Source organism: Pyrgilauda ruficollis, unplaced genomic scaffold, assembly GCF_017590135.1.
Source record: "Pyrgilauda ruficollis isolate IOZ18807 unplaced genomic scaffold, ASM1759013v1 scaffold24, whole genome shotgun sequence".
Lineage (NCBI taxonomy): Eukaryota > Metazoa > Chordata > Aves > Passeriformes > Passeridae > Pyrgilauda > Pyrgilauda ruficollis.
Genome location: NW_024523648.1, coordinates 4,193,993 through 4,209,141, shown reverse-complemented (window position 1 = coordinate 4,209,141; position 15,149 = coordinate 4,193,993). Strand labels below are relative to the sequence as shown.

At 38.9% G+C, this 15,149-nt stretch overlaps 1 protein-coding gene across 1 annotated transcript in view; it reads left to right on the top strand.

The window, feature by feature from the left end:
- THEMIS (thymocyte selection associated) overlaps positions 1 to 15,149 on the top strand; it is a 71,369-nt gene that overhangs the window by 15,402 nt on the left and 40,818 nt on the right. The window contains exons 3-4 of the mRNA XM_041470081.1: positions 6,157 to 6,615; positions 9,355 to 10,397. Coding sequence (XP_041326015.1) covers positions 6,157 to 6,615; positions 9,355 to 10,397 — 1,502 coding nt within the window. The remainder of the gene's footprint in view (positions 1 to 6,156; positions 6,616 to 9,354; positions 10,398 to 15,149) is intronic.

Here is a 15,149-nt window from a genome sequence, read left to right as displayed (position 1 = left end):
ACAGAAAAATATTTTCTGCTGTGCCTTTATTTGCCATCTCTAAAATACGTATTTCTCCCTGAAATAGTTGCATATATATAACTTTCACACCCCCCTCCCCCCAAAAATAGATCCTCAATTTACTTTCATGTTTCTCTTACGCTGTGAATCAGAGTGGTTTCTATGACCACTTATTAAAATACTTTTTTGGAATGCCATTTTCAAGCACTAGTAGGGCCCAGACGTAGAGATCAAAGACCTTTTAATTATCTGTGGCTATCTAGAGATATTAAAATATGACTCTCCTGTGAACTCTCAAGATACTTGGTATTTTTCTTGTAATCCAAGTTTCTCTGATATTATTAAAATTTCTTCTATCTCTAAAATACATACACCAATAGAAATATATTCTAAATCTTGATTGGCAGATGAGGTTGAACATTTGAATCCTAAAATATCCAACACCACAGAGTGATAAAAGTAATCCTAAATTTATTAATGTTGAAGGTCCCGATTGTTAGAACAGAAAGACTTGTGATTTCAAATGCTTGAACTTGGTGAATCGGGATTTATTTGCATTCAAGTGATCAGTTTTACAACCTGGCATTTGGATGCTGTTGCCCTGCTGAGCACATTTTCAAATTCGATCTAATCACTACAATTTTCATGCATAGTTATGAACTCTCCCAAGCAGTGTTCTAGAAAACTGGGTTATTTCACTTGAAAAATAAATTCAGAGTTCATTTTGCTGAAATTTATCATTATTATCCTCCACATGATGGGTATTACTGAACAGCAGCACTGAAGAGGGGCATAATGACACTTCTTATTAGCCCAACAGGGAGCACCTCTTTCCTCTTTTTCTCTGTATATGTACTCTTTTGCATTCAGGAGCTATTTGGTAAGACGTAAATTTGTCATTTCTCTAGTTTAGTTCTTAGCTGATGAATGATTCTGCTCTGCAGAGTAAAGACTGCAGAGTCTCTTGTTCTTTCTTGACCTTTTTCCTTTTCACTTTATTACATACACGTGCTAAGATCTAAATGAAACATTGTACATGAAACACGGCTTGCCCCATCTCTTGAATGAAGCACAGAACTGAATTGGAGATTATCTTTTTCACACTGCCTTTGACTTAATTCAATAAAAATATCCACAGGTCTCCAGGAGGCTGACCCTGTATTTACATTGTATGTACAGTCCTCTCTTGCCAGCGTTGATGCAAAGAAATCTATTTCTTTGATGCTCTTTTCCATTTCCTTTGCCATGAGCTCTTTTGCATGTCATGGGCTCATGTATGCTTTCACTGCGTGCATGCTGGCACGAATGAGCAATGCTCCTATTTAGTTTACTCTGGAGATAGCAGCTCTGAGAGTGAAGAACTAGGCTCATTGGCCTTAAATGAGCCCTACTCTTTGTCTTTCTGAACATATTTGCAGTCTTCAGAACTGATTTTTTTCTTCTCTGGCAAATCAGATCCTTGATAAAGGCCTAATCTGTGCTTTGCATTACAGAAACCGCTGCAACCACAAGTTCACTATCTGTGTTATTTCGTTTTATCCTCATTCTAATTTGTTCTTCTTCATGCCTCAGAGGACTGGCCTATTCTTTCTGTGCTCATACACTGGGTAAAATAATAGAAGTCTGCTGTTACTCTAGACACTTCAATAACTACATCTAACCACATTTTGAACTACAATTTTCACAACTAGCAAATTAGCAGACAGGTAATTTGCACAACAGCTGAATTGTTTGCCAGCACAAATGATTACATTTCAATCTGTTGTATTCCTTCTTCTGCAAAGAACATTCCTGGACTGCTCCTGTTCTCATGAGGTCCCTGGCTGTTGCTGCTGCTCATTCCTGTATGGTCTGACAGACACATAGCTGAGCATGACTGCCCTTTTGAGTACTCATCTGTAAGTCAAAAGACAGAAGACTTGTCAGTGACCACCCAACACATCCATGGAAAAACAGGGGTTAGGCATTAAAAGGCTCATCTCAGTATTAGGTGAGGAACAGCTGGACTTTGGGACAGGATGAGAAGAGGAAGATGCTGAAGCAGAAGAGGTAGTGAGTGGGTGTTGGAGGTGTGAGAAAAGAGGAATAGCAATTAAGTCTTCTCCAGAGAAGGTAGAAACTGTGCTCTTCCCAGCCTTACTTTGGGAACAGAAACTGCTACTCTGGTACAGATGATTTGTTCTGCTCTTCTTTTTTCTTGAAAGCTGCTTGCTATGCTACTAGGCAAGCCAAACTATTGGTTTTCTCAGCTTTCTGTAGGGGAAAGAGAGTAAAATACTCCCTTCCTTCAGGACTCTAATTAAGACTGAAAATAGGAAGTCCATAAAGCTCCAGGGAGGTAAAAATATCCTTCTATCAAAACATGCTTTCCCATAGCACATTCAATCTTGAGATCCTCTGGGTATGTTTTTTCTCCCATACCAGTGAAATAATTTTCTCAGATTCTCAAACTCTGTGTCAACTTGTTGAAAAGATGGGCTGATGATGTTTGGGGCTTACTAATCACCATATTATGTCTAGGCAGACACTTCAGCTAGTAAAATGTCACTAGGTACAGAGGCTTCATGGAGTGGAATGGTTACATTTTCCTGTAGCATTATTATATATGTGTATAGTTCTACTTATATGACTGTTTTATTTTCCCTCAAACCATTGGACATCAGTACAGTTTGGTTATAGACCAGATTGCATTTAGAAAGTGGGAGCTATAGGAGCAATAATGCCAGATCTTGATAAACCAGATGGACTTTCTTCCAAATTTGTTATTCCCATCTGTCTTTCCTCCTTACCGTCCACCAAGATCTCTTGGGAAAGTCTAAGTGAATTTGATTCAGTCATTTTATGGTTTATGAAAAAGTAAAAAATATTTTTGTTTGACCTCAAAATGTCCAAATTTTAGCATCTCAAACTTACCATATGTCTCCTCCTCCTGGAGGTTTCCTTGTTTTCTTAGATTTGGAAAACATTTGTTTTTTGCAATTTGATTCACAGTGATTTTAATACGGCTCTGAATTGTTCCAGAGACTATTGTTTGGTGGTTTTTGTGGTTTTGTTTTGGTTTTTACGTATATAGAGTATCAAGGAGAGCATTTAAGAGAGGATATCATGGCAGAATATGGCAGTGACTTCCACTCAATATACCAAAATAGCCTTTTATATATTTAACTATGTTGTGTGTAGAGAGAAACATATGGAACTTTGCATGTTCATAGCCACTCAGAGGTGGCTCTTAGGTCATGTCAGGAGTGTTATCAGTACAGAAGCTAAGTATGCAAGGGCACATAGCTCTTCTCTTGTCTAAGCAAGCATTCTGTCACCAGAATGATGAAAATGACTAGAACAGAAGGCAAACATTCTTCTGCTCCCATCCTTGACAAAGCCAGTCTGCCTGAGCCAAGGGGTTAATCAGGTGTCTAGTTTTGCATGAAATCTGGTAATTATGCTTCCATATGACACCTGCTGTCCAACCTGGGATGTTCATCAGTTTCTTGCTGAAATAGTTGCCTTGCCAAATAACTTTGTAGCCCCAGCAAAACTAGTAGCCCTAGACTATTGTCAAACTCATACAAGAGAAGAATGTTCCTCATATCTGTACCTTGCAAAATACTTTCAACTGAAAGTTTCTTGCACAGTTTATGGAGGCTTTTCAATGTAATTCCGGGGAATTTGTGAGAGGCATACACTTGCTCCTGTATCACAGATGGGTAAGCATAGTTACTGCCTTTGGGACACATCATAAGTATTTTGAATATCCTTTTTAATGAAGAATGTTCCTATTTGTTTTCTCTCAGCACTTCCAGGAGGTGATACCCATCTTGTGCTTGCAAAGCATGGTACTAGAACACTGTTTGTCTTTTCCACAGTTTCAGTTTGTCACTGGTGCCTTGTCACAGTGATGCTTTCTAAATGCTGATGAACCTGTTTGTGTTGATCTGCACTGACATGCTCCAGTAGTGCTTAGGACTGTGGTAGATAACTTCCTCACTAATAATTGTGTTTAAAATGGCAGTGAGAAACATAGCAAATATCAGTGGGAGAGAAAAGTGTGTTCAAATTGTACTTTGTACATTCATGCATGTGCCTTCCTTGCAGCCCAGGTAAAAGTCTGGAGGTTTTCCTGCAGGTTTTCCTGCAGTGAGGACACATATGTAGAGGATGCACTGACACAAGGGTACTGACTTCACACAGGAAAAGCTGGCTGTCATACAGACAATTGTGAAGGCACAAAACTGCAGAAATAGGTGACATTGGTGCAACTGGTGACTATTTCTGCAGTAGATCAAAGAGGCTATTCCTGCTTAGGTTGCTGACAGGCCCTCAGAGACATTAGTTCCCAGAGTTACTAGTGGCCACATGGGACACACAGAACCAAATATGCCCAATCTTTTGATGAATCCAGTTAAAAGCTACTCAACAGACAGAATCTTAATTATGTCTCCTTTAACAAGAGTGATGCTAAAGTTACAAAGTGAAAGTACAGGGTTTTGCTACTGTAAAGAATCACAGCAATCCTGTAACCAGAACCACCCCAAAAAATTATTTTTAAAAGGCTGTTGTGATAGAAGTAATTATTTGATATATCCATTTAAAGAAATACAATCTTAGGGACTCCCTGATACCATGCAGGTCCCTCAGTTGTGTTGATTATGGTCAGTAATGAAAGTCAGTAAGGGAAAATGTTTGGAAGAAAATAAGCACCTTGCTTATTTTCAAAAGAAACAATATCCCATGATGAAATTTGTTAAACAATCCCACATCCAGGGGAGGTCTAGCGAAGGAAATTAGTGTCTTCCCAAGATCCAGCAGCAACTGTGTGTTCTGGCAGCATCTCACCTTACTGAAATCTAGTTATCTGCTGGGGCATCCTGCACTTGGCTGAGGACAATTTAACACCTTTCAGACATAAAGCTTGAACTACTCATGGGATTTGAAGCTGCCATAAAAGTGTCTTTAGTGGTACCAACCAGGCTCCTTGATACCCCATCCCATGCTTCCTCAGTAACAGCCAAAATGGGAGTATACCTTTACCACAAAGAGCCCTCTCTGTTGTTCAGAGGAGTCAATAGCATAGGGGAGTGAGGCCATAGGATTTTTGTTGGTTGACTTTTGCAGACAAAGGGAGAAAAGGCAGTGTCTCCCAGGGAGCTTGGCTTCTTTGATCACTGTAGCTGTCGCTATTGTTTTATTTGTGACTAGCAAACTTGGCCTAGAAATAACCCTGTTCTTGCTTATATTCACTCGAAAGCAAGGCTTTGTCAATGTCTGTCTCAGGAAGCTGCACTGCAATTCCATAAGGCAACATTCACAATGCTGCCACGCCTTGTGAGGAAGACAGATGAATCACACAGTTCAGCTAAGACCTGCTTTTTAGTCCTCTCAACCCTTCAGTTCATCTTCCTTTATGAAAACTCTCATGCAAATATAGAAATGTACACATTTTCTTGCAATGGAAACTCCTAATGAGACAGATCCAAAGGGCATGATTAACATGAAGTCATAATGTCCCTAGGAGATAGGGAAGCTCAGATACAGCTTCTGCCTTGCAGATCTTCAGCATTTTAATTGCCTCGTGATGGCTGGAGTGCTACAACACCCAGACTTTGAATTAATCCAGCTGGTGGACTGGGCTGTCAGATATGCTAAAATCTATTTGCTCTTTCTATCTGTAGGTGCTACTCTTTCATTTGGGATGTATCTTTAAACACACTTGGTCTAGGAATTCCCAGCCATCATGTGGAAGGTAGCATAGTACTGATGTTTAGACAAGAAACTTATCCTGTGTGAACTGATCACATTAATGTTGTGTTTCCTCATGCCACATCTGCATTTAGGTCTCAAAGGCTGGTTTCTTGAGAAGACAGATAGGAATTTAGGATAATTTTTCTTTTTTCTGTGGCAAAGAAAAATTTTACTGTGGATTAAGAATGCTGGATGTCAGAAATTAAATACACATCAAAAGAAAGTGCTAATTCCAGCTGTCTATACATTGCACCAGCTGATATTACCTCTACAGAGTCATATTTTTAGCACTTGATCTATCATCTATTAATTATTTGATGTGCTTTGCTCCCCATTTTCATAACATTCACAGTCTAAAATTTGGCCAGACTTTCTTTGTGTATTTTCCTTTTTATAATGCAAGTTTTCTGGTTTTAGGTCTTTACAAGGTTGTGGCAGATAAGACTCCATATATCAGCATTGAAGAAATTGCAAGAACAGTCTCTATTGGGCCAACAAGGTTTGGCCATCCTTCTTTCTACAGTGCCAATGATATAAAATTGGAAAATTTCACTATCAAACATGATGAGCAGATCACCTTCAACTCAGTGGAAGAGGTCCATGGGATGATGGCTGTGAACTGTGTCGTGGTCAGAAATAAACAGTCTCATTCTTTTACTTTGCCGCTTTCCCAAGAAGGAGAATTCTATGAGTGTGAAGATGACCAGATGTACACCCTAAAAGAGATTGCAGAATGGAAAATCCCTAAGGGTAGAAACCGGATTGTTAAACTTTCCAATACTTTACATAAGTGGGACTCCTCTAGTCCACTTCCTGAGAATTTTCATGGCTCTTTGATTCTCATGCCTGTCTACGAGGTGCAGGCAGTAATGAAATGTAAGTAGGAATTAAAGTCAGTGTTCTGTTAAACTTGGTGTAGCAAAGTACAAAAGTATCCTTAAATACACAACATTTTCTTAAAATAACCATGAAAGATTCAGTTTGTTAAAAATTCCTTATCCATATTTGCCACTAATGTTAGTTTCAAGAGGAAGAAAGATCAAAATAATATTTTTAGTGTTTCTTTATCATCTGCTAGTTCAGATTATTACCTTGCATTTCTTTCTGTTGCCATTTTGTTGATCACTACAATTAAATCCTCACTGAAAATACATTGCATAGTAAATTCCTAAGCTCAGCTTTGTAGAAAGGTTAAGCTTAGGAATTCTGTCCAGTTCCCAGATTCTCTTTCTTTGTGTCTTAGACTTTGGCCATGGAGAAGCCACTTGATCATTTATGGCTATGTCTAGGAGGTAGAAAAAGAAAAGAAAAAAAAAAACAATTGCACATGTTGCAATACACTTAGTTACCATTTAATTTTCAGAACGAGGATGTCAGAGAAAGGAAAATCATATTATCTTATTCTGTTGCAGAAACAAATATCAACCAAATATAAACACAAAAAACTCATGGACAAATTCTGAAACCTGTGGGTTTGAGGAAGCAGAAAGATTAGAAAACCGGTATCTTTAAAAGTTTGTGCTCTGAGTTTTTATTTTTAAAAACTCAAAAATATTTATGAACTAGTTGTTCCACAAAACCTTGATACAGCTGGGTTCTGACTGGAGGATAGTAGCTTAGCTTTTGGGAAGGTTTTGCTGCTTGTTGCATTTACTAGAAGCAAACCAACAAGCTCCGTAGAAATTGAATCTTAACAGAAGTATGACATTCGTGAGGATATTAAGCGAGAAATCTTTTCACAATTGAGCATTTCTCTGTTGAATTATGTAAGCAAATGGACAGAAGAGAAAGAAATAAAAGCAGGCAGAGACTGCTAACACAATATACCATAGTTGTTATATGCTTATCATAAGACATTCAGTGGTGCTTGCTATGTGATTTAATGTGTGAGTTTGGAAAATATAACTTCACAAGTTAAGGTAACTGTAATGTAAAAGTAAAATGTAAAAGTAATGTTTGCTGTAACTCTAGCTAGATTCAGAGATCTAGCTCATCTCCTGAAGCTCAATTAACTCAGGTTTATTGCTATGTCATTAGATATATGTGCAGAATCAATAGGAATTTAATACCCCTGAAAACCTTCAGAAGATTCAGAAATATTTGGTATTCACTTGTCTTCCAGTCAGTTATTCCAGTAAGGATTGTATTTGTTGTTTTCATTTTAAGTTTCATGGTGTTCTCAACATTTAAGAAGCATTGCATGTGTCCTAAATAACTATTTAATACAAACTTGAAAAGTAGGCTTCATGGTACATGAATAACTACTTTCTTGTGGACCATGGAAAATGGATTTTCACCATTTTTAGAAGACCTATAAATAGGCACAAGATAAAGTATGAGAATTACTACCCACTATAAAAAAAAAAGATTCCTGATAACTCGGATAGCTGATTACATTTTCACAGGCTGTGAGCAGGAATCCTCTATACGTCTCATTATTAATAATGAACAAGTTTTGTGTGTGGAACTCTCACAAATGCTCGTAGAAAGTTTCATTTTCACCAGTCATTTTCCTTTGTTGTCTTTTCCTTGTGGTGCTCAGAATGTTTATCACCTCAAGGTGTCAATATGACAAAAGCAGAGTTGGAACAAACAGACCCTGAATCACTGTCATAGAACTCTGTCATAGAAAATAAATCCAACACCAACTTTTCAGTATAAAATATTGGCATGTCCTGCTACAAGGAAGTGTGAATCCAGAATATACTATCCCTTTGTGTAGGTCTATGCAGAATAAATCTTATTGAAGAGTGTAATTAAATATTATGTGTTTGTTAAATTTTACTCCCTTGGTCAGTGATCTGTGGTGTCACTGACTTGGAGCCAAATTCTTAAACAAGCCTTAATTACGTAGTCAGCTTTGTTCTTGGAAGTTTTGCATTCAAAATTTTGCAAGTTCAGTTGTGATTAAAGAGCTGTTAAATTCACTGTCAGGATGTTAAATTCACTGGCTCAGTTCTGATAGTGAATAAAACCAGGTGATGCAGAAAAAGATGCAACAGTTCCAGAGAGGAACATAATATTTAAATGTCTTAATTCATAAAAATAACTTACTCTTAGTTATACAAAGGCTTTGCCATTTTGTTAAGTGATATTATTTCCTAGTAATTACAGATGTTTTAATTATTCTTATAAATATCAAAATACTTTTTTTCTCCCAGCCTGGCTATAGCAGCAACATATTGTTAACGGATCCAAATGCTATTTATTTATTAAAAATGTTTCTTCACTCATTTCTTTAGAGAAACCCTAAACTGCTATGAAGTAAAAGAATAAAAATACATCTTGCACCCAAGAGTTTGAGAAGATAAACAACTGATTAAACTTGGAGGCGTTGTGGGGGAAATGGTGAACTAGACTTTTCTTTTTCTTAAATTTTGTGTTCACTTGCACACCTTATTGTCTCTCTTCATTTGTGTGGTCTCGTGCATATTTGATAACCATATCTTTCAAATTACCACAATCAGACTTTGGCTGGCCCAGTTAGTGGTGCACATTTACACATGGACATGCACACCTCAGGGAAGGTACTTTTAGTATCTGGCCAACAGGATGTGTATTTTATTTCAGTGTCAGTTTTAAAACAAAACTCAATATATTTATTTTTCTTTTCAGTTCGAAAAGACATCATTCATATCCTCTCAGATCTGGATGTTGAGGTCAAGGATGTAACAGACCATTATGATATTAGCTCTTTCCTTCAGCCACTTTCTTTGGAAGATATATTTGAGAGAACAAGCAAAGAATTTCCTATGGTTGTTGAGATAATGGAAGGGCCTTCGGGAAACCAAAAACCTTATAACTTATTGTCTACAGGGAAAGAGATTGTCATTTACAAAAAGTACCAGGCAGCAAGAGTCCTAGCCTCTGAGATGAGAAGTGATTCCTCCAAAAGACATTATTTAATCCCTATGAGCTACAAAGGAAAATTCAAGAGAAGACCTCGGGAGTTTCCAACTGCCTATGACTTAGAGATAGTGAGAAATGAAAAAGAACATCTTCATGTTGTAGCAACTAAAGCCTTTACCTCCCCTCATAAAGAGTTTTTTTCTGTTTCAGTTGGAGATCAATTTCTAGTTCAGCAATGCCAGACTAGTGAAGTTCTGTATGAGGGAGGAAAGAAACTCATAGATGTTTTAGCTTGTGAGCAAATACTAAGTGATTCATATAAAAAAGTGCTCCTCCCTATGTACATGGAAGGTGGCTTTGTGGAAGTGATTCATGACAAGAAACAGTACCACCTCTCTGAGATTTGCAAAGAATTCCATTTGCCTTTTAACGTCAAAGTGTCTGTGAGGGACCTTTCTATCGAGAAAGATGTCTTGGCTGCTGCACCTGGTCTGCAGTTTGAAGAAGAAATCACAGACTCTTACTTGCTGGTCAGTAGTGCCAGCAGTCCAGCGGAGAGCTGGGAGATTCCTGTGTATCGTTTAAACATGCTGGTCCATTTGCTCAGCAAAGATGTCCAGACAGTTGCACCGCCTGTGACTAGGGCAACTGTGGAAGAGGTCAGCAAAGAGGAATACTATATGTTGAGAAGATATGAAAACCTAACCCTCCATCCACCACCCAGGCCTCCGAAAAAGCCAACAACAGCACCACCACCTACTCTTGCAGTGCCTAAGCGAGATGTGTCTGATGTACTACAAGCTCCAAAGGTAGGGTGTCCAATCTTGTCTTTGAATGTCCTACAACCACAGGTCATGTTCTGTGGGTTTAAAGTCTTCATTTCACTGTTGTATCCTTATGCCAGGTACACAGATGGCTCTCAGCTCCCTGTAATGGGCAAATTAGCAATTACAGACAGGAATGGCTAAAATCTCCAGTGTGTGTTAATTGATCCATGAAAAACAACGGAACCATGCCGACTCACAGCAGAAATCTTGGCTGTATAATTTTGCATGGATAATCCTTTACTGCACCATTGTAAAAGTGAAGGGAGGGATTTGAAGTGCCTGTATTTAAATCTTTATTAAGGGGAAGCATATGTTTTCACGATGTAAAGATAATTTTGCTCAGCTGGAAACTGTGGAATTAAGTTCACAGAGAGACAGGTTGTATTGAAATTTTTGAATTCATTGTTTTACACTCACTCAAGTGGGAAATAGGTTTGGAACTTAAAATAAAATTAACAGAAAACCAAAAACAAAACAAAACAAACAAAAAAACCCAAAAACAACAGTTCTTTTAGAATAGAAGTTGATGTTAACAAAAACAAAGAAGAACCCCTTCCAGGACAATTTTAATTGACTAAGACAATGCATTTGTTCATTAGTCTTTGTGAGGCTGAGGTGGAGTTGATTTTCTTCACACCAGTCTGTAAAGTATTTTTATTTAATCTGGATTGATAACACACAAATCTTTTGGCTGTTTTACAGCCATGCTCCCATAGTGTCAAGGCCTTCTTGATTTCCCAGGCTTCCCCTAGGAAGTTCCCTGGGGCTGGGCAAGAGGTTGGGAGAGGACACCCAGCTGACCATAGGGATATTCCATGACACATAATACTGTGTTCAGCAATAAAAACTGAGAGTGATTTGCCTAGGAAGGCAGCCATAACTCATAGACTGGTCAGACAGCTTGTGGGAGGTGGTGAGGGACTGCCTTCGCATCACTGTTTTGGGGTTTTCTTTTCCCCCTCTTCCCTTCATTTATTAAGCCATCTTTATCTGAATCCACATGTTTTCCTACTCTTGCTCTTACTATTCTCTCTCCTGATGAGATCATCTTGACATCAGGGTGGACTGAGCACCCTGTGTTTTGACTGCTATGCTTTAAATACAATGTAACTCATGTTATTATATTTTGGGAGATTCAGATGGAATTGTTTTTTTGTGTGTTGGTATGCAACTAAAGTTCAATTGTAGCCTCTGAAAGGGCAGCATTTGTGAGTACCTCTCTTTGCCTGCTGGAGGTGTTCCTTCTCTCTTTCCTCAATTCCAAGACCACATGCAGGTCCAAAGCTCCACATAGAACCTGGGAGTTGGTTCCAACAGTCTATAGGAGAATTGAACGGATAAGGTGGCTCCCTAAGGTAAGGGTACTACCAAAAAAAGATGTGACATTTTCTCCTGTCTTTACTACAGACAGGTCTTTCTTCTAATTTTTACAATGAACAATGGGCAGCTTAAATAAGACATCATGTTGTGCAAGGAAGGATACATGAGAGACTTGTCCATGGAGCTCACAGGAAAGCAATCACCCTGGTACTGGCCAGGGATAAAGAACTGGGGGAAAATTCCCTAAAGCTCTGTTTCTGGTCAGTCTGTACCCTTGTCAGGAGGATTCAAACCTCCTGCAGCTGCTGATGGCTGTGTGTGCAGAAAAGCAGGTGGATGCTGACTCCTCATCAGGCTCATGCAGAAGATAATATTTTCCTAAAGTGAGAAGAGAGCGGTAAGGGTAGAGAAGGAATGAGCTGAGGTTCTTTTGCACATTCATGAGTGAGAGCAACCTTAGACTGCAGCTGTCCAGACAAAGGAGATAATTTAAACACTATTTCAGAAGATTCTTTTTAATTTTTTGAGGGGCAGGTGCCTGTTATAAATAAATAATAAACTGCAGTCAGAATGCTTGGAGTTATGCATATTGTAAATCTCCTCCCCTGGGAAGGTGAAACAAGTAGAGATCCTTTATTCACTAGATTAAACATCCTGAGCTGTAACATATTGTGTTTAAAGTCACATAGAATACATTATCTTTTCTATCCTGAGCACCATGAGTCCTCTGAGAAGAGGTGGATGGTAGCAGCTAGGCTCTGCCTTGGCCCCTCTGCAGCGCTAGGGGACGTTGTGTTTTCTTTTTAAATCTATCAGGAACGTCTGAAGGTTCAGGAAGTCAGAAACTGTGCCAAACTGATAAATAGCCATTTTGCATATTTTGTGACTATGCATAGGCTTATTTGCATAAATAACAGATGAGCGTCCTAATGAGCTGAACTTAAGCCTGACAAGGTGGCAGCCTGGGATAAGCTTTAGTGCTGCGTGAGTTGCCACTCTCCTCCTGCAGGCAGCTCTCTGCCTGGTGCTTGGGGAGCTCTGGCTGCTTGCTGGAGAGTGGTGAATGGTTTCCTTGCACATCATTTGGGAAGCTCTGCTTGGTTTGGAGCTCCAGGATAAAATGCTGCTGCTGCATAGGTCCACAGAAGACTAAGATCTGTCTGGTTTTTGCCAGTACCTGAGGATTATCTGCAAGCATGGGTCACCTTTAGCTACAGCTTGTGCTTTGATCGCCTCAGCTTGCAGCAAGGCTGTGAGGACAGAGAGGCTCCAGCTGTCTCTTCCTGCTGTTCTCTGACCTTGGTAAGGAAACTCCGGGCCCAAGAGCAGGGCTGCATGCTTCACTGCATAGTTTTGGTCATGTGAGTCACTGGATTGACATCCAGCGCAGACTGGAACCACAGACGAGTGTGAGAACTGCCTCTGCTTGTGTGCAAGGTGCAATGTCAACTTTTCATGCATGTCTGCACAGTTCAGCAAAGTCCAGAGACAGCAGATGAATTCTCAAACATGATACAGCTGCATTAACTAAGCACGCTGCCCAATCCCTTCACAGGGTTAATTAAGTTAGCTCAGCTCCTGCTGATGCAGTTTGCACTTCCAGAACCTGAGATCTCTCCTCTCCCCTCTACAGAACTGCATAGACTTTCCCTTCCCCCTCTCATATCAACCTTTTATTTGTGTAAGAAACATCTAGACCACATATGTTTGCAATTTTGTGTTACTTGTGTTTACTTGCTAATTGAATTTAAAAAGACAAACCCCAAGAAAATGCATGTAAACTAAACAAATGAAAAAAATAGCTTGTATTGAATGATGAAAATAATATATACTTCATACACCTGATATTACTAGCCTACAGCAGGTATTTGTCCAATAGCCAATACCTCCACACACAAGCACCCCCCAGCTGAGGACAGGAATGACATAACAACTTGTATCCTGTGTCTTACGGCAAAATGTATTATAAAATTCAGCAGAAATCTACATTCTCTTTGCTAGAATCATTGGAATGAATTTCAGAGAGGGTTTTAACTGACATGTAGAATTAAATGGTCATTCAGCTCCTGGTTTGTGAGCCTATCTAGAAAGTGAGAATGACCCAATAAAACCCTAGAAGTTAATGCTACTGATTCAACAATAGAGCATCTCACCCTTTTGCCAAGTGGTTCCTGAAGTTCCTGTGGGAGTACTCAGTCAGTATTCAGTGTACTCACTCAGTACTCACTCAGTACTCACTTTCTAGAAATGAAAATTCATATAAAGGGAACAACCCAGATGTGTCTGGTTTTTCCACACATTAGAAACATCACTGCAAATATGACAAACCAAGTTTTCACTTAATAACTTCCTTGAAAATAATTTTCTAAAATTTCCTTTTTCACCTGTTTGGGAACCTACTCTTTCCTCCCCTTCAAGAGGGTTCAAGCAGCAAAAGTTTTCTAGTTTTCTTTTTGACTATCAGTTCAAGCAGTAAATATCCTACACATTTAAGAAGATGTTAATCTATGTCCCTCTAGTGCTTTTGTATTAAATTGAAACAAAGTGCCCACAGCAAATATTGCTAAATGCAATCTTGATCAATGCATGGAAAGCTACAATTTAGCCTTGTGTTCCTAAACCTAGAAGGGCACTGCTTAAAGGACAAAACAGGCAGTATTACACTCCTGATAAGGAGTAAGAGGAGTTAGCTCCATCCAATGCTATTACCAATGGTCTGTTTTGTCAAGTATCTAACCTGAGCCACAGTAGAATCAATAAAATATCCACCAGCTGGATTGCTGCTAAATAACTTTATGAATGTGGAACTGGAAAAGTCAGTCACAAGCAGTAATCTGCTCATCTCTGGCAAGAAAGCTGAGAGAATTCCAGCCAAGGAAACGGGAATTTAATAAAATAGGAGCATCAGGGCATGATAGTTAATCGTCATTTTGTGCTAAGGTCCATTATCCTTTCAAAAGTCATTACAGTGCTAAGATACCGAGAACTTTCTTGCTTTCTTGCTTTTTATTTCAAAATTAAAATGAAAGAAAAATTATCACTTCCATCTGGCCTTGCAGTTCTACAAACTGAGCTATCGAAATCTGCCATTAACATATTTATCACATCTGTCTTCACAGCAGAATGAAGACTTATCTGGAATTAAGATAAGACATAAGCTGCATTTCTCAGCAAATGAGTTTTCCTGCAGCGTCTCCTTTCCTTCCTCATAAGTATTTCTTTTCTGCTTCCAGAGCATTTTTCACATTTTTGGCTCCTTTACAGAGTACATTTAACACAAATATTTCTGCTGTGTAGCAAGAAACTAACCTTCCTAAACAAAAGCATTCTAGAAAATGCACACTGGACAGCCAGGAAAGAGTAGGCAAGAGCAGACTTCAGGAATTAACAATCTTTTGGCTCTAGAAATGAGGA